The 18,654-nt window shown below is 43.5% G+C and overlaps 1 protein-coding gene across 1 annotated transcript in view; it reads left to right on the top strand.

Annotated features, from left to right (window-relative positions):
- The window catches only part of TNFRSF10A (TNF receptor superfamily member 10a), a 39,121-nt gene that overhangs the window by 10,893 nt on the left and 9,574 nt on the right, over nt 1-18,654 (top strand). Inside the window, exons 2-9 of the mRNA XM_002818896.6 lie at nt 3,218-3,314; nt 12,671-12,784; nt 13,513-13,624; nt 14,665-14,738; nt 14,825-14,920; nt 15,507-15,538; nt 15,976-16,158; nt 18,234-18,306. Coding sequence (XP_002818942.4) covers nt 3,218-3,314; nt 12,671-12,784; nt 13,513-13,624; nt 14,665-14,738; nt 14,825-14,920; nt 15,507-15,538; nt 15,976-16,158; nt 18,234-18,306 — 781 coding nt within the window. The remainder of the gene's footprint in view (nt 1-3,217; nt 3,315-12,670; nt 12,785-13,512; nt 13,625-14,664; nt 14,739-14,824; nt 14,921-15,506; nt 15,539-15,975; nt 16,159-18,233; nt 18,307-18,654) is intronic.

The raw sequence follows: 18,654 nt of genomic DNA, 5'->3' as shown, positions 1-18,654 counted from the left end.
ATTCTCCTGCCTCAGCCTCCGGAGTAGCTGGGATTACAGGTGCCCACCACCACGCCCAGCATATTTTTAGTAGAGACGGGGTTTCACCATGTTGGCCAGGCTGGTCTTGAACTCCTGACCTCAGGTGATCGCCCACTTTGGCCTTCCAAAGTGCTGGGATTACAGGCGTGAGCCACGGCGCCCGGCCCCCCTGCTCCTCCTTTTCTAATTTAACTTTCTAATTAAAAAAATCTCCCAATTACAGAAAAGATGCAAAAATTATACTATACACTTCACTTTGAACCACCTGACAGCAAGCTACCCACAGAATGCACATCACCCTTAAACACTTGAGTGGATATTTCCAACAAATAAGGACATTCTGCCGCATAACCACAATACAATCCTCAATATCAGACAGTAAGCATCAGTACATTACTACCAGCTAATCCTCAGACCCCAATGGTTTTCACTTGTCTTTATAATGTAATTTATTGCACAGAAATCCTGTCTTGAATAACTGTACTGCTCTTTCATCTTTTTCTGACTCTAGTATTTCATGGGACATTGGCAGGCTGTTTTGGGGGACAGTTTGTAAAGTGCCTTTTTAAACCTGAAGTTCATTATTTAATATTTGATTCAGTATCCTGCTTTTTAAAAAATTTACACATCACATAACCCTCATTAGTAAAAGTGTGTGTGTGTCTGTGTGTATGTGAACACTGCCCAATCACAGGAGAATATCCATTTTTCTCAAGGGCACATGAAACATTCTCCAGGACACACTATATGTTAGGCCACAAAACAAGTCTTAATACAATTTTAAAAATTGAAATAATACAAACTATCTTTTCCAATCACAATAAAAGGAAATTATAAATCAATAGCAGAAGGAAAACTGGAGAATCCGCAAATATGTGAAAATTAAACAACTTTTTTTTGTTGTTTTTTTTTGAGACAGTCTGGCTCTGTCGTCCAGGCTGGAGTGCAGTGGCGCAGTCTCGGCTCACTGCAAGCTCCGCCTCTCAGGTTCACGCCATTCTCCTGCCTCATCCTCCCGTGGAGCTGGGACTACAGACGCCCACCACCACGCCCGGTTAATTTTTTGTATTTTTTAGTAGAGACGGGGTTTCACGGTGTTGGCCAGGATGGTCTCGATCTCCTGACTTCGTGATCCGCCCGCCTCGGCCTCCCAAAGTGCTGGGATTACAGGCGTGAGCCACTGCGCCCGACCTAAACAACACATTTTAAAACAACCAATGGGTAAAAAAAATAAATCAAAAGGGAAATTAGAAAATGTCTTGGGAGGCTGAGCTCTGTAGCTCACGCCTATAATCCCAGCACTTTGGGAGGCCAAGGTGGGCAGATCGTGGGAGGCCCCACCCCGCTCAAAAAAGAAAGAAAATATCTTGAGACAGATGACAGGCACACTAAAATCTCAGAACTCACCACTAACGAACTTATCCATGTAACAACAACAACAAAAAAAAACAGCCGTACCCTCAAACCTATGGAAATTAAAAAAATGTTTCAAAAGAAAATATCTTGAGACAAATGAAAACAATATACCAAAACTTACAGGATATGAAAGCAGTGTTATAATGGAAAATGATAGCTGTAAATGCTCACCACATTAAAAAAAAGAAATATCTCAAATCAACAATCTACCTTTTACATAATGAAGTAGAAAATGAAGAGCAAACAGCTGGGCGTGGTGGCTCATGCTTGTAATCCCAACACTTTGGCAGGCCGAGGTGGACGGATCACGAGGTCAAGAGATAGAGACCATCCTAACACGGTGAAACTCTGTCTCTACTAAAAATACAAAAAACTTAGCTGGGCATGGTGGTGGGTGCCTGTAGTCCCAGCTACTCGGGAGGCTGAGGCAGGAGAATGGCGTGAACCCGGGAAGCCGAGCTTGCAGTGAGCCAAGATCACACCACTGCACTCCAGCCTGGGCAACAGAGCAAGACTCTGTCTCAAAAAAAAAAAAAAAAAAAAAAGAAGAAGAAGAGCAAACTAAGCCCCAAACCAGCAAAAATTAGATCAGAGATAACAGAAATAGAGAATAGAAAAACTGCAGAGAAACTCAAACAGAAAGTTGACTCTTAAGAGAGATCCATAAAATGTACAAACCTTTACCTAGATGGACTAAGAAAAAAGACAGAAAACTCAAGTAACCAAAACCAGAAATGAAAGAGGGGACATTTAAAACAACTTTACAGAAATCCAAAGGATTATAAAAAATACTATGAATAATTGCAGGTCAACAAACTAGAGCACATTGATAAAACTGGTAAATTACTAAAAACATACTACCTACCAATATTCAATCATGAAGAAATAGAGATTTTGAACAGAACTATAGTAAGGAGATAGAATCCATAATCCAAAACTTCCCAGCAAAGAAAAGCCCAGGACCAGTTGGCTTCAATGATGACGTCTACCAAACATTTACAGAACTAACATGAATTCTCCTCAAATTCTTCCAAGAAACTGAGTTGGAGGAAACACTTTCTAACTCTTTGTGTGGGCCCCGCATTACCCTGATAATATAGAAGTGATGAAAGGAGGCCTCCATGTCTTCTTCCTGATCTTGGAGAAAAAACCTTTAGTCTTTCACTATTGAGTAGGATGGTAGCTGTTGGCTTTTCATATGTGGCCTCTAAATGTAAGATATACAAGAATTATACAACTCTTGTAAGAAAACAGCAGTTTTACCTTGGGGTATATATCCAAAAGAATTGAAAGAAGGGGCTCAAAGAGATTTTGTACACCCATGTTCATAGCAGTGTTATTCACAATAGGTAAAATGTGAACACAAACCAAGTGCCCATCGACAGATGAATGGATAAACAAAATGTGATATATATACACACAATGGAAAGGAATGAAATTCCAATGCATGGTACCAAATGGATGGATCGTGATGATTTTATGCTAATTGAAATATGACAGCCTCAAGAAAACCATAAAATACTGTATGTCTCCATTTATATGAAGTATGTAGAGTAGTTAAATTCATAGAAACAGACAGTAGAGTGGTAGTTGCCACAGGCTGGGGGCATGGGGACAAAGAGACAAAGATGAGTACAAACAAATGGTTGAGTTTTAGAACTGGGGGAAAGATGCAAGTTCTGTCTAATTTTGGAGGCTTGGGGGAATGGAATGTGAGATTGATCTTCTAATGGGTGAGATCTGGAAGCCACTCATGCCAGTCCCTGCTTTGTTCCCACAGGTCGTACCTAGCTCAGCTGCAACCATCAAACTTCATGATCAATCAGTTGGCACACAGCAATGGGAACATAGCCCTTTGGGAGAGTTGTGTCCACCAGGTACATTCTAAGACTGATCTCTAATCCTTTACACCTCTCTTTTCCTTACCCTATACCATATACAAAAATTATCTCGAAATTCATCAATAACATTCCTTTTCCATGTTCTTCAAGTTTTTGTTTCCTACAGTTTCTGGTTCTTCTATTCAACAGATACTTATTGATCCTTTGCCAAATCCAAGGTTATGAAGCTTTATCCCCATGTTTTCTCCTAAGAGTTTTGTACTTTAACTCTTGATGCATTTTCAGTTAATTTTTGTAAATGGCATCAGATAAGCGTCCAACTGCATTCTTTTACATGTGGCTATCCAGTTGCCATTCGTTGAAATGATGATTTTTCCCATTAAATGGTCTTGGCATCCTTGTCAAAAACCAATTGACCATAAAGGTATGGGTGTATTTTTGGACTCTCAATTCTTTTCCATTGATCTATATCTGTCCTTTTTCCAGTGCTGCACAGTCTTGTAGTGAGTTTTGACATCAGGAAGTATGAATCTTTCTTTTTTGTTTTCCTTTTCCAGAATTATTTTGTTTATGCTGGGCTTTTTGAAATTCCATATTAATTTTAGGATCAGCTGGCCAATTTCTAAAATCAGCTGAGTTTCTCACAGGGATTGTGTTGCACCTGTCGCTCAGTTTAGAGGTTACTGGCATCTTAACAATGAGAAGTCTTTTGATCCAAAAGCATGAGTTTTTTAATTTATTTAGATCATCTCTAATTTTTAAAATAATGTTTTGTAGTTTGCAGACTATACATTTTGGGTTGATTTTGTTAAACTTATTCCTAGATATTTAATACTTTTTAATGCTATTGTGGATAAAACCTTTTCTTAATTTCATTTTAGGATTCATTGTGAGTGTATACAAATATAATTGATTTTTGTACATTGATCTTGTATTCTATAACCTTGCAGAACTTCTTTGTTATTCTTAATGCTTTTATAATGGCTTCCTTAGGATTTCCTCTATATAAGAAAATATAAGTTGCAAATAGAGAAAGTTTTACCTTTTCTTTTCCAATCTGGATGCTTTTTATTTCTTTTTCTTACCTAATTGTCCTGGCTAGAGCCTCCAGTACCATATTGAATAAAAGCAGTGAAAACAGATATCTTTTTTGGAGAACATCTTTCAGTTGTTCACCATTAAATATAATGTTAGCTGTGGGTTTTTGTAGATATTCTTTACCAGGTTGAGGAAGTTCACTTTTATTCTTATTTTGTGATTTTTATCATGAAAGGGTGTTGGAGTTAGTAAAATGCTTTCTCTGTGTTTTTCAGATAATCATGTGACTTTTGGTCTTTATTCTATTGATATAATTTGTGACATCAATTTATTTTGGGATGTTGAACCAACCTTGCATTCCTAGGATAAAACTTATTTGGTCCTGGTATATGATTCTTTTTTGTTTTGTTTTTTGTTTTTGAGATGGAGTCTCGCTCTGTTGCCCAGACTGGAGTGCAGTGGCGTGATCTCGACTCACTGCAAGCTCTGCCTCCCGGGTTCACACCATTCTCCTGCCTCAGCCTTCCGAGTAGCAGGGACTACAGGCGCCCGCCACCACGCCCGGCTAATTTTTTGTATTTTTTAGTAGAGACAGGGTTTCACCGTGTTAACCAGGATGGTCTAGATCTCCTGACCTCGTGATCTGCCTGCCTCAGCCTTCCAAAGTGCTGGGATTAACGTGGTGAGCCACCGTGCCCGGCCTATAATTCTTTCTGTATGCTTTTGAATTCAACTTGCTAGTATTTTGTTGCAGATTTTTGCAACAATATTCATAAGAATCATTAGTCTGTAGTTTTCTTTCTTTGTGAGGTCCTTTCTGGTCTTAATATTAAGCTAATTGTATTAGTCCATTTATACAGAGCTGATAAAGACATACCCAAAGCTGGCAATTTACAAAAGAAAGAGGTTTAATTGGACTTACAGTTCCATGTGGCTGCAGAAGCCTCACAATCGTGGCAGAAGGCAAGGAAGAGCAAGTCACATCTTACTTGGATGGCAGCAAGCAAAGAGCTTGTACAGAAAAACTCCGCCTTATAATAATCATCAGATATCATGAGACTTACTCACTATAATGAGAACAGCATGGGAAAGACCTGCCCCTGTGATTCAGATACCTCCCACCAGGTCCCTCCCACAACATGTGGGAATTCCAGATGAAATTTGGGTGAGAATATATCCAAACCCTATCACCCCTGGCCCCTCCCACATCTCATGTCCTCACATTTCAAAACCAATCATGCCTTCCCAACAGTCCCCCAAAGTCTTAACTCATTTCAGCATTAACTCAGAAGTTCACCGTCCAAAGTCTCATCTGAGACAAAGCAAGTCCCTTCTGCCTATGAGCCTATAAAATCAAAAGCAAGTTACTTCCTAGATATAATGGGGGTACAGGCATTGGATAAATACATCCATTCCAAATGGGTGACATTGTCCAAAACAAAGGGCTACAGGCCCCATGCAAGTTTGAAATCCAGCAGGGCAGTCAGATCTTAAAGCTCCAAAATGATCTCGTTTGACTCCTTGTCTTACATCCAGGTCACACTGATGCAAGAGACGGGTTCTCATAGTCTTGGGCAGCTCCCCGCTGTGGCATTGCAAGGTATAGCGCCCCTCCTGGCTGGTTTCATGTGCTGGTGTTGAGTGTCTGCAGCTTTTCTAGGTGCACGGTGTATAAGTTATCAGCGGTTCTACCATTCTGGGGTCTGAAGGACAATGGCCCTCTTTTCACAGCTCCACTAGGCAGTGCCCCAGTAGGGACTCTGTTGGGGGCTCTGATGCCACATTTCCCTTCCACACTGCCCTAGCAGAGGTTCTCCATGAGGGCCCTGCCCCTACAGCAAACTTTTGCCTGGGCATCCAGGCGTTTCCATACATCTTCTGAAATCTACGTGGAGGTTCCCAAACCTCAATTATTGACTTCTCTGCACCTTCAGGCTTAACACCATGTGGGAGCTGCCAAGGCTTGGGGCTTCCACCTCTGAAGCAACAGTCCAAGCTGTACCTTGGCCCCTTTTAGTCACGGCTGGAGTGGCTGGAACGTAGGGCACCAAGTCCCTAGACTCCACACAGCACAAGACCCTGGACTCCTACCAGGAAACTATTTTCTCCTAGACCTTGGGGCCTGTGATGGGAGGGGCTGCCATGATGACCTCTGACATGCCCTGGAGACATTTTCCCCATTGTCTTGGGGATTAACATTCAGCTCCTCGTTATTTGTGCAAATTTCTGCAGCCATCTTTAATTTCTCCTCAGAAAATGGGTTTTCTTTTCTAGCACATTGTCAGGTTGCAAATTTTCCAAACTTTAATGCTCTGGTTCCCTTATAAAACTGAATGCTGGCCAGGCGTGGTGGCTCACGCCTGTAATCCCAGCACTTTGGGAGGCCAAGGCAGGTGGATCATGAGGTCAGGAGATTGAGACCATCCTGGCGAACAAGGTGAAACCCTGTCTCTACTAAAAATACAAAAAAATTAGCCGGGCATGGTGGCGGGTGCCTGTAGTCCCAGCTACTCAGGAGGCTGAGGCAGGAGAATGGCGTGAACCCAGGAGGCAGACTTGCAGTGAGCCGAGATCGTGCCACTGCACTCCAGCCTGGGCAACAGAGCAAGACTCTGTCTCAAAAACAAAACGAAACAAAAAAACAAAAAAAGAATTATATACCAGGACCAAATAAGTTTTATCCTAGGAATGCAACGTTGGTTAAAAACAAAGAAACAAACAAATAAACAAAAAAACTGAATGCCTTTTATAGCACCCAAGTCACCCCTTGAATGCTTTGCTGCCTAGAAATTTCTTCTGCCACATACCCTAAATCATCTCTTCCCAGTTCAAAGCTCCACAAATCTCTAGGGAAGGGACAAAATGTCACCACTCTCTTTGCTTTCTTTGCTAAAATATAACAAGAGTCACCTTTGCTCCAGTTCCCAATAAGTTCCTCATCTCCATCTGAGACCATCTCAGCCTGGACTTTATTGTCCATATCACTATTAGGCTTTTGGTCAAAGCCATTCAACAAGTCTCTAGGAAGTTCCACACTTTCCCACATTTTCCTATCTTCGTCTGAGCCCTCCAAACTGTTCCAACCTCTGCCTGTTACGCAGTTCCAAAGTTGCTTCCATATTTTCAGGTATCTTTTCAGCAGCTCCCCACTCTACTGGTACCAATTTACTGTATTAGTTTTTTTTTTTTTTTTTCATGCTGCTGATAAAGACATTCCCAAGACTGGGCAATTTACAAAGAAAGAGGTTTAATTGAACTTACAGTTCTACGTGGCTAGGGAAGCCTTACAATAATGGTGGAAGGCAAGGAGGAGCAAGTCATGTCTTACATGGATGGCAGCAAGCAAAGAGCTTGTGCAAGAAAACTCCCCCTTATAATAACCATCAGATCTTATGAGACTTACTCATTATCATGAGAACTGCAAGGGGAAGACCTGCCCCACATGATTCAATTACCTCCCATTGGATCCCTCCCACAATTTACGGGAATTCAAGATGAGATTTGTGTGGGGACACAGCCAAACCATATCAGTAATATTGTCCTTATACAATGAATTGGAAAGTGCTCCTTCCTCCGCTGTCTTTAAAAAGGGTTTCTGAATAATTGGTATTAATTCTTCTTGAAATGGTTGGTATAATTCTTGAAATGGTTGGTAAAGGTATCTGGGCCTCAACTTTTCTTTTCTGGTGAAAACATACACATGTATTTAGAATTAGCCAGCTGGATTCAGTTTAGATGATCCCAATTTTGTTGGCAACATCCAAGACACGGTAATCAGGAGCCAGTCGAACATATGCCTTCTTCTCTCCATCAGGCCTAATCAGGGTGTTGAACCTTGGCCACGTAAACGTCATAGAGCTTCTTCACAGCCTGTTTGACCTGGTGCTTGCTGGTTTTAACATCTACAATGAACACAAGTGTGTTGTTGTCTTCTATCTTCTTCATGGCATACTCAGTGGTCAATGGAAGCTTGATGATAGCATAGTGGTCAAGCTTGTTTCTCCTGGGGGCACTCTCCAGAGTCTCAGTATCTTGGGCCACTGGAAGGTGGGTGATGTATGGATTTTCTTTTTTTCATGGTTGTGGACACCTTTCTACACTGCCCTCTTGGCCTTCAAAACCTTTGCATCACTTCAGCTTTAGGAGGGGCAGGAGCTTCCTTCTTTGCTTTCAGTGCCATCTTGTGAAAACGACTTTTCTTTAGGAGTAGTTTTTGATAACTAAGTCAAAATCTTTACTTGCTATATGTCTATTCACATTGTCTATTTCATCTTGATTCAGTTTCAGTAGTTTGTGTCTTTCCAGGAATTTGTCCCTTTCATCTAAGGTACCTAATTTTTTGTTGTACAGGTTTCATAGTATTCTTTTATAATTTTTTTATTTCTGTATAATCTGTAGTAATGTGCTCTCTCTCATTTCTGATTCTAATACAGTCATGCCTCAGTTAATGATGGGAACTCTTTCTGAGAAGTGCATCATTGTGCAAACATCATAGAGTGTACTTCCACAAACGTAGATGATACAGCCTACTGCATCCCTAGGCTATGTGATACAGCCTATTGCTCTTAGATTACAAACCTGTACTAGTAGGCAATGGTAACACAATGATAAGTATTTGAGTTCCTAAACATGTGAACATAGAAAAGGCCCAATAAAAATATGGTATAAAAGGTTAAAAAAAATGATGTAGTTGTCTAGGGCACTTACCATGAATGGAGCTTGCAGGACTGGATCTTGTCTGGGTGAGTCAGTGAGTGGTGAGTGAATGTGAAGGCCTGGGACATTCCTGTACACTGCTATGGACTTTATAAACACTGTACATTTAGGCTACACCAAATCTGTAAATTTTTTTTCTTCCTTCAATATTAACTTTGTGTAACTATTTTACTTTATAAACTTTTAAAAATTAAAAACTTTTTCACTCGTTTTAACACTTAGCTTAAAAAACAAAAACTGTACAGCTGTACAAAAATATGTTCTTTCCTTATATTCTTATTCTATAAGCATTTTTGTATTTTGAACTTAAATTTTTTTTTTTACTTAAAATTTTTTTTGTTAAAAACTAAGATAGAAACACACACATTGGCCAGGTGCAGTGGCTCACACCTGTAATCCCAGCACTTTGGGAGGCCAAGGCAGGCGGATCACGAGGTCAGGAGATCGAGACCATCCTGGCTAACACGGTGAAACCCCGTCTCTACTAAAAATACAAAAAATTAGCCGGGCATGGTGGTAGGCACCTGTAGTCCCAGCTACTTGGGAGGCTGAGGCTGAGGTAGGATAATCACTTGAACCTGGGAGGCAGAGGTTGTAGTGAGCTGAGATTGCGCCACTGCACTCCAGCCTGGGTGACAGAGTGAGACTCCTTCTCAAAAAAAAAAAAAGAAAAAAGAAAAAAAAGAAACACAGACATTAACCTAGGTCTACACAAGGACAGGTTCATCAATATCACTGTCTTTCACCTCCACATCTTGTCGCGTTGGAGGATCTTCAGGGGCAGACACACGTGGAGCTGTCATCTCCTATGTCCTCTGATAACAATGCCTTCTTCTGGAAAACTGCATGAGGCTGTTTTATAGTTACCTTTTTTATTTGTAAGTAGGACTACACTCTAAAATAACAATACAATGTATAGTATCAAAAATACATAAATCAGTAAGTCATTTATTATCATTATCAAATATTATATATAGAACTTCATTATATGTGCTATACTTTTAACTGGCAGTGGAGTAGGTTGGTTTACATCAGCATTACCACAAACACCTGAGTAACGCATTGACTTATGACATTACTAAGCGATAGGAATTTTCCTCCTCCATCATAATATTATGGGACCACCGTCACATATGTGGTTCATTGTTGACCGAAACGTCATCATGCAGTGCGTGACTATAATTTGAGTCTTATTTTTTCCCCGTGCTAATTTTTTAACACAATTAGTTGTGCCAATATATCTATCTATTTAAAGAACTAGATTTTGAGTTCATTAATTTACTGTTGTTTTTCTGTTCTCCGTCTCATTAATTTCTGCTCTAATCTGTATTATTTTCTTCCTTCTGCTTGCCTTATCTATAGTTTGCTCTTCTTTTTCGAGTGTCTTAGAGTGGATTATTAGGTTATAGATTGAGATATTTCTTCTTCCTTAATAGACATTTAGGAAGGATATTTCTTCTTCCTTAATAGACAATTTCTCTATAAACTTCAGCTACGTTAGCTGTATCCCATGGGTTTTTGTATGTTGTGTCTTCATTTCCATTCGTCTTATTTTCTGATTTCTCTTTTAATTTCTTCTTAGACCAGTCGGTTATTTAGGAGTGTGCTATTTAATTTTTATATAGCTGTGAGGTTCCCCAGTTTCTTCCTGCTATTGATTTCTAATTTTATTCCATTGTGGTAGGAGAGTGTACTTTGTATTATCTCTGTCCTTTTAAGTGTATTGAGGTTTATCTTATGGCCGAGCATATGGTTTATTTTGGAGAATGTTCTATGTGCACTTTAAAAGAATGTATATCTTGTTTTGACTGACTAGAGTGTTTTATAGACATCTGTCCAGTCTAGTTGTTAGTAGTGTTGTTCAAGTCTACTACTTTCTTGTTGATGTTCTTTCTAGATTTTTTTGGTATGAATTCCTATAGGTTAAGCAAACTATGCTTTTAAGTGTGGTTTTCATTGCAAGTATTTTCTCCTACTTTGTTTTCATCTTAGTCATGATTTCTTCCATGCAGTTTTCTTCCTAATTTTTATATAGTTAACTTTATGCAACTTTTTAGTTTCTCATGAGACTGAGAAGGTCCTTTCTCTCTCCAAACTTGTAAGAAAAATTTCTCATGCAGTACTTGTGTGATTTCATACTTTACAGTTGACACCTTGATAGACCTAGTCTCTATTTCCTTATAGGGAGAGCATAAGCAAGAAGCTTTATTATTTTTCAGCAGTAACCTTAGTTGCCCCAGCGCTATTACTGAATAATCACATTTTTATCATTGATAGTGTCATCATCATAACACATCAGCAAGGAAGTTTTTTTTCACAGTTTGGGTTTTTTGGCCTGGCGCGGTGGCTCACTCCTGTAATCCCAGCACTTTGGGAGGCCGAGGCAGGCGGATCATGAGGTCAGGAGATCGAGACCATCCTGGTGAAACCCAGCGAAACCCCGTCTCTACTAAAAATACAAAAAATTAGGCGGGCATGGTGGCACGCTCCTGTAGTCCCAGCTACTCGGGAGGCTGAGGCAGAAGAATCGCTTGAACCCGGGAGGCAAAGGTTGCAGTGAGCCAAGATCACGCCACTGTGCTCCAGCCTGGCTACAGAGCGAGACTCTGTCTCAAAAAAAAAAGCCTTTATTATTTTTCAGTGGTAACCTTAGTTGCCCCAGCACTATTACTCAATAACCACATTTTTATAATTGGTAGTCTCATTATCATAACACATTATCAAGGAAGTTTTTTTTCCACATTTTGGGTTTTCTGAGTATCTTTCAATGTTGATAAATATGAATCAGAGGAGAGGGATAAATAAATGGGCTCTGAAAGGGGAGAGTGAGGTCACCTGAAGGGGCAAAGCCCTGGAGGTGAAGGTCGAGCCTCCGGACATGGGCTCCCGCTGGCGACAGCTCCTGCAGGCTGTCGCCTCATTGCCTGGAGACCTGCACTCCAGGGCAGCATGAGGTAGGCCCTCTTTCTGTGGATCATTCTTTGACTCTGTACAGGGAGGACCCATTTTTCCTTCCATTTTCCTCCCATGGCAGGTGGCATGGGCTGTATCTGAAGCCTTCCCCTCATCGCTGTATTGTTTCTGTGCCTGTTTGTACCTTCTACTGACCAGGAGCTCACTGAAGGCAGGGATTAGGACTTTTTGTGAGTTTCCAGGGACCCAGGTGGCATTGCCCTGGTCTCTAGGCCCATGTGGCTATTAATCACTTAAAACAGCCATTTTAAATTCAGAGGTGCAGTGAGTGAAAAACACACTCTGGGTTTCGAAGACTTAGTATTCAAAACAAAAGAAAACATCTCAATGTTTTATCTTGTTTACATGTTGAAATGCTAATGTTTTGGATATTTTAGGTCCAAAAAATACATTGTTAAAATTAATTTGACTTCATTCTTTTTTTACTATTTTAATATGGCTGTCATAGAATTTGAATTTTGCGTGTGGTTTGTATTATATTTCTGTCAGCAGTGCCAGTCAGAGGTGTGTAATAGATGCAGAATTGACGACAAGACCAAGCCGAGAAGATGGGATTTCTCTGTCTGGGGTCTACTGATGGCCAAAAGAAGAGTTTCCCAGCCACCACCACGAGCCTCTGGGAACTCTGTGGCAATTCATTCATTGGCTTTTCTCTCCCTTCCCAGGATCTCATAGATCAGAACATCCTGGAGCCTGTAACCGGTGCACAGAGGGTGTGGGTTACACCAATGCTTCCAACAATTTGTTTGCTTGCCTCCCATGTACAGCTTGTAAATCAGGTACAGAATGTGTGGACCTCTTGTCCAGAGGTGGAGTGAGGGGCAGTAAGGTGGGAGTTGTAGCCAATGTGAGTCAGGGAACCAAGTTCTAGCCCAACTTGGTCTTCATCATACCCTTTCCATGGTTATGTCTTAGGTCCATAAAATGAAACAGAAAGAAATCATTTTTATAATGCACGCCACCTGGTAGTGCAAACTATCAGCTCCAAGGGGGTAGGGGCATCATTACAGCACAGAGGAGGCCTGGCCGAGTGGATAGGGCTGAGTTTGAGCGGTGGTACGGGTCTGCTCTGGGGCCACGCTCCCCCTGGGCTGTGTGCTCCTGGCAGGTTCTCGGGCTCACTCAGCCTTCAGTTTCTCAGGTGCCTCCCTCTTCCTCAGCAGGCTGGGTTTTTGGGAAGTCACCCAAGGGCTCCTCTTCTTGCAGACTCTCAAATGATACCATGTGCCTCCTTTGCTACTGACCATGCGATCTAAATGGTGCTTTTTCCCTAATCTGATGTAATAAATAATGAATCATGGTCCTTTTGTATGACTCCAAGTGTTGGTGACAGCTGAAGGGTGGGTGTCCTGTATGAGCCCGAGTGTGCTGGTGCAGAATCTGGCCCTCAGAACTCCTTGGCAAACTGAGTTGAGCTGAGCTGAGGGGGAGGGAGTTGGGGTGGTGAGGAAAGTTCGAGGGACACGTCAGGGAAACACATTCCCAAAACCTTGTACTCTGTCATCAGATGAAGAAGAGAGAAGTCCCTGCACCACGACCAGGAACACAGCGTGTCAGTGCAAACCAGGAACTTTCCGGAATGACAATTCTGCTGAGATGTGCCGGAAGTGCAGTACAGGGTGAGACAATAGCCAAGGGGCTCCCAGCAGCCTCAACCCCCAGGAGCAAGGAACCCTAAAAAGACATGACTCTCCTTGTACCTGTATCTATCAGCCCTGACCCCATGGCGCTTCCACCCCCATAGGTGTCCCTGAGCCTGTGGCATTTCCTGAGCCTGCAACCTGCCCCTCCTGGTCCATCTACCTGTCCCCACCCCTGTCTCCTGCAGTGGTCCCTTCTCACCCCTCTCCAGCACTAGTCCCCTTGGCCAGGCTGACTTGTTCACTAGGCACAGGAGGCCATGACTTAGGGCCCACAACAGAGGTACATGAAATATTTTATCTTGAAATCATAAGAAAATAATGGTATAGAATCCAGCTGGGGTTATATTTGTGTTTAAACAAATTGTGTCATAAAATGTAATTTTTAATATTTGCTTTTAATTCAAGAAGACAGAAATGCCCACGGCCCACAAAAATCATAATAAGGCCATGGGTGGAGCTCCTTCAAGTTCCCATGAGGACCTGAGCCCACCCAGCCGGCCTCACCCCTGGCCCCTGATTTCCCAATAAGTCCTGTCTTTTTCCTGTTTTGGTTTTGGAAGCAAAGAGTAATTGCTCTTTTCTGGTCCTCCAGTGTTTGCTGTGATTGAGAGGAACCAGCAGACAGGTGGGGGCGGAGCTCACTTGTACTGTGGGTTAACTGGAGGAAGGGGCTCAGTTTGTGGCCACACGGGCCTGTGATCTTCCCCTGGAGTGTGATTCCTCCTAACGCAGGCCTCCCCTGCAGCCCAGGGAAGATTAGTGTGTGCCCAGCACAGAAGGCTCCTAGAGCTACAGCTCTGACCCCAGAGCAGGGAGGCCGAGGGGCTGAAGCGTGCGTGCTCAGACCCTTCCCCAGCCTCAACAAGGGAGCTTGGGGGACCCCCTGCAGACACGAGGAGACTGTCCTTCCCCTGACGTCTTCTCAGGGACGCTGGGGAGGGAGGGTGGCTCCTCTTTCATCCCACCTGGCCAGCTTTCCATCAAGAGTCCCCCTCTCCCTCCCTGTGTGTACCCAGGTGTCCCAGAGGGATGGTCAAGGTCGGTGATTGTACACCCTGGAGTGACATCAAATGTGTTCACAAAGAATCAGGTACAAAGCCCACTGGGGAAGCATCAGCTGCAGAGGAGGCAGTGACCAGCAGCCCGAGACTCCTGTCTTTCCCTGTCTTTTCTCAGGCAATGGACATAATGTATGGGTGATTTTGGCTGTCATTTTGATTGTCCTGTTGCTATTGGTTGCTGTGGTGATTGCCTGTTGTTGCATCAGCTCAGGTAAGTGCTGGCTGAGGGCAGGGGCGCTGGGCCCTCTCTTCCCTGCCTCCTTCTGTTCCCACAGACAGAAACGCCCACCCCTGCCCCAAGTCCTAGTGTCTCTGGCCTGGCTCTATCTTCCTCCTTGTGATCACCCCCCATCCTCCCATCCTGTGCACCCCTAGGACCGTGGTCTCATCCATCCCTCTCCCAAGGCTGGGGGTCCCCTCATCTCCCAGCCAAGTCTGGGAAGGCAGGGCCAGTTCCTCCATTGTTCAGGCCCAGTCAGGCAGGGGGCAGTCAGCTCCTCAACTGGATGACAAGAGTCGGGATGAGAAGTGGTTGTGGGATTTATGTAGCTTTGTTCAGAGCAGAACACAGAGCAGAAAACGGTGATTTTCCACGTGTTTGTTTTTAGCCTACTTCCCTTTATACTCCCCGCTCCTGAAGCATCTCCCGAGTTAGCAAGGCCTCATGTGGATCCCCAGGCCCGGGGCTCTTTGTCCGGTGTCCCAGCCCCCAGCCCACCCCAGCCCAACACTGCCTCTAAGAAGGAGTGCTGCATGGGCCCCTCCCTGGCCACTAAGGGAACCCTTTTCTCTTCTAGGTTGTGGAGTGGACCCCAAGTGCATGGACAGGGTGAGTTGATTTCTCCAGCAGCTGGGGGCATCAGGGGCTCAGGAACTGCTTCTTGCGCACAGTGTAGTCCAGGTGGGTGGGTCCCCGTGCTCTCATGGCTGCCCTGAGTCTCTGAAGTGACCTGGATGCTGTGGATTGACTATGGGGGACACAGGCCATTTTGAGCATCATACAGGCTGGTGGGCCGTTCTGTAGCCCTGTCCTTCCTACAGCCCAGGTGAGACCCTTACCCCACAGCCTGTACCCTGGGGATGGGGTGAGCCCCCAAGCCCAGCACCAGGGCCTGGCCCCAGCAGCAGGTCCTGGATGTGCTGAGCATGGACTTCCTGGAGTGACCTCACTGGGAGGGAGTGGTGGCAGCAGGTCCAGCTGTGCCCTAGGGACCCCATGGGGAGCCCTGGGTGTGGGCTTCTGAGTTGGCTCTTTGCCTTCCTAAGATGTGTTTCTGGTGCTTGCGTCTCCTACGAGAGCCTGGGGCTGAAGACAATGCTCACAACGAGATTCTGAGCAACGCAGACTCGCTGTCCACTTTCGTCTCTGAGCAGCAAATGGAAAGCCAGGAGCTGGCAGATTTGACAGGTGTCACTGTACAGTCCCCAGGGGAGGCACAGTGTCTGCTGGTGAGTGGGGGACAGGCCCCTCCAAGACCTTGTAGGCAGGTGGTGAAGGCCATGCCTTGGCTCTCCTGGCCAAAGGGGAAGTGGAGCCCGAGGGAGACGGGACTGCGGGGGACGGGGCTGCATGGGAAAAAGCAGCCACCCTCACAAGGGGACAGGCGCTCTTGCAAATGTCTGCTTCTTAGTCCCTGTCCTGTCCTTGCCATGTCCTCAGAAACTGGAGCTCCACAGGAATAGAGTGGGGGTCACAGGGTTTGTTGACGACTGAATAAGGCTGCATGGTCTCCACTGTGTGCTCCTAACAGAAGTTAGGGAGCCCTTGCTCATAACAGCAGGGGTTTTAAATTTACTCTGAAATTATTATTGCATTAAACATATTTGGATATAAATCTCTGCCCAGATTTCTGAATATGGTTGTATGGAGGATTCCAAGAAGAAGCACAATTTCCAAGTCAGCCTGTAACAGTGCTGCTTACTGTGTACACGCACATACATGCACATGCACACATGCATATACACAAATGCACACACACATGCACGTACCCACACATGCAGGTACACACATGCACACAGCCCCCTAGTGTTGGTTTGTACCAGTTCATGTATTTTGATTTGACATTAAAGGGCTTTTTCTTTTCTTTTTCTTTTTCTTTTTTTGCTATTTAGGAAAACATTGTTTTAAACGAACATTTCTTTGTTTTCACTGTTTTTGCATAAGATCAGTGTCTTGTCTCTCAGAGTCTTTATGAGAAGGCCTGCTCTCCTACTCATGCTTTTTCTCACATTCAGACAGTAGATTCCTAATTTCTTCTTGCCCCTTTTTGTTCTAATATTTTCAGGTGTAGAAGCTTTAATTTTTAACCAGTGAAATCTGTAGATACATTTACCTTTTCATTGCTCATTACTGTGGAAAGACCTTTTGCCAACACAAGATAAACTGCTCTAACTTCTTATGGAGATATTTTTTTCAATGATGTGATTTTTTGCATATAACTTTATAATCTAAATGGAACTTGTTTTGTGTTTCAGTGCAAAGCGAGGCACTCCCTGAATTGTTCTACTCACTGTCTGGTTTTTCCAACCCCTTTGAGCTGCCGATTCTCCCATTTCCCTCTGCTTTGGGTCCCTCCTTAATCACAGGTTAAATGCTCATCTAGACAATGATCTCCTTCCACCTAGACTGTTCCATTCAGTTCCTTTCTTGCATTAGTACCCATTTATTCTAACCAAAAATGTAATTAAAAAAAAAGAAAGCAAACATTAAAAAGGTCAATAATCTCTCCAGCCTTGATAAGGTGCTTTGACATGAACAAATGGTTTATATATTTAAAATGAGAAAATTTAAACTATCAGAAGGTATTCAGTGAGTAAAGAGAGCATCCTCCACTCTGCAGTGCCCTGGATCTTTTTCCTCAAGTAACTATGAGATATCATTTCTTGTGATTCTTTGTCCAAAACTATGCATCAGTGTATGTGTATACAAAAGACATTATATTATTAACCAATGGTTATATTATTAACCAATGCCTTTTGGCACCAGGGACCAGTTTTGTGGAAGACAATTTTTCTATGGACTGGGAGGTGAAGATGGTTTGGGGATGATTCAAGCACATTACGTTTATTGTGTACTTTATTTCTATTCTTATTACATTATAATATATAATGAAATAATTATACAACTCATCATAATGTAGAGTCAGTGGGAGCCCTGAGCTTGTTTTCCTGCAACGAGATAGTCTTATCCGAGGGTGATGGGAGACAGTGACAGATCATAAGGCATAAGATTCTCATAAAGAGTATGCAACCCAGATCCCTCACATGCACAGTTCACAATAGGGTTCACGCTCCTATAAGAATCTAATGTTGCCACTGATCTGATGGGGTGGAGCTGAGGTGGTAATGCCAGCAATGGGGAGTGGCTGTGAGCTATGTGGGACCAGAGGTTTTTCACCATCTCCATGGTGACCCAAGGGGGAAAGTGATGTGCTGCAGGTCTCCGGGCTGGCTGGTGGTCGGGGTCAGTACTAGACTGCGGGACCTCTGACTCAGACCAAGGCGTTCCCCACTGTGTGTTACAGGGACCGGCAGAAGCTGAAGGGTCTCAGAGGAGGAGGCTGCTGGTTCCAGCAAATGGTGCTGACCCCACTGAGAGTAAGTGTTTTGCTCCTGGAGATGAAGCAGGAATGGTGGGAACAGGGACGGTGTCCTAACTGGTGTCCCCATTGCTGAGAGTGCTCTTCCAGAGCATTCCATGCCAGAAACTGGGGGTCCTATGCTATAGACCATCAAGACCCTAAATTGTCTTCTCCTGTCTCTTCTTCTCACTCAACCTCATCCTTTCTGCACCCTATTAATGACACTAGCCACTCTGTCTATCCTCTTCTCCACCTCCTCTCTTCTCCTTTGTTGTTCAGGAGAACAACAGCCCTGAGGGGCTGCCCTGTCCTGCATGGCACCACTGACTTCAGTGGGCTAATAGCTCTTTATCTGTGCCTAAGC

This window comes from Pongo abelii, chromosome 7 (genome assembly GCF_028885655.2).
Source record: "Pongo abelii isolate AG06213 chromosome 7, NHGRI_mPonAbe1-v2.0_pri, whole genome shotgun sequence".
Classification (NCBI taxonomy): Eukaryota; Metazoa; Chordata; class Mammalia; order Primates; family Hominidae; genus Pongo; species Pongo abelii.
The sequence above is the reverse complement of the archived record's forward strand: the minus strand, read 5'-3'. Positions and strand labels throughout refer to the sequence as shown.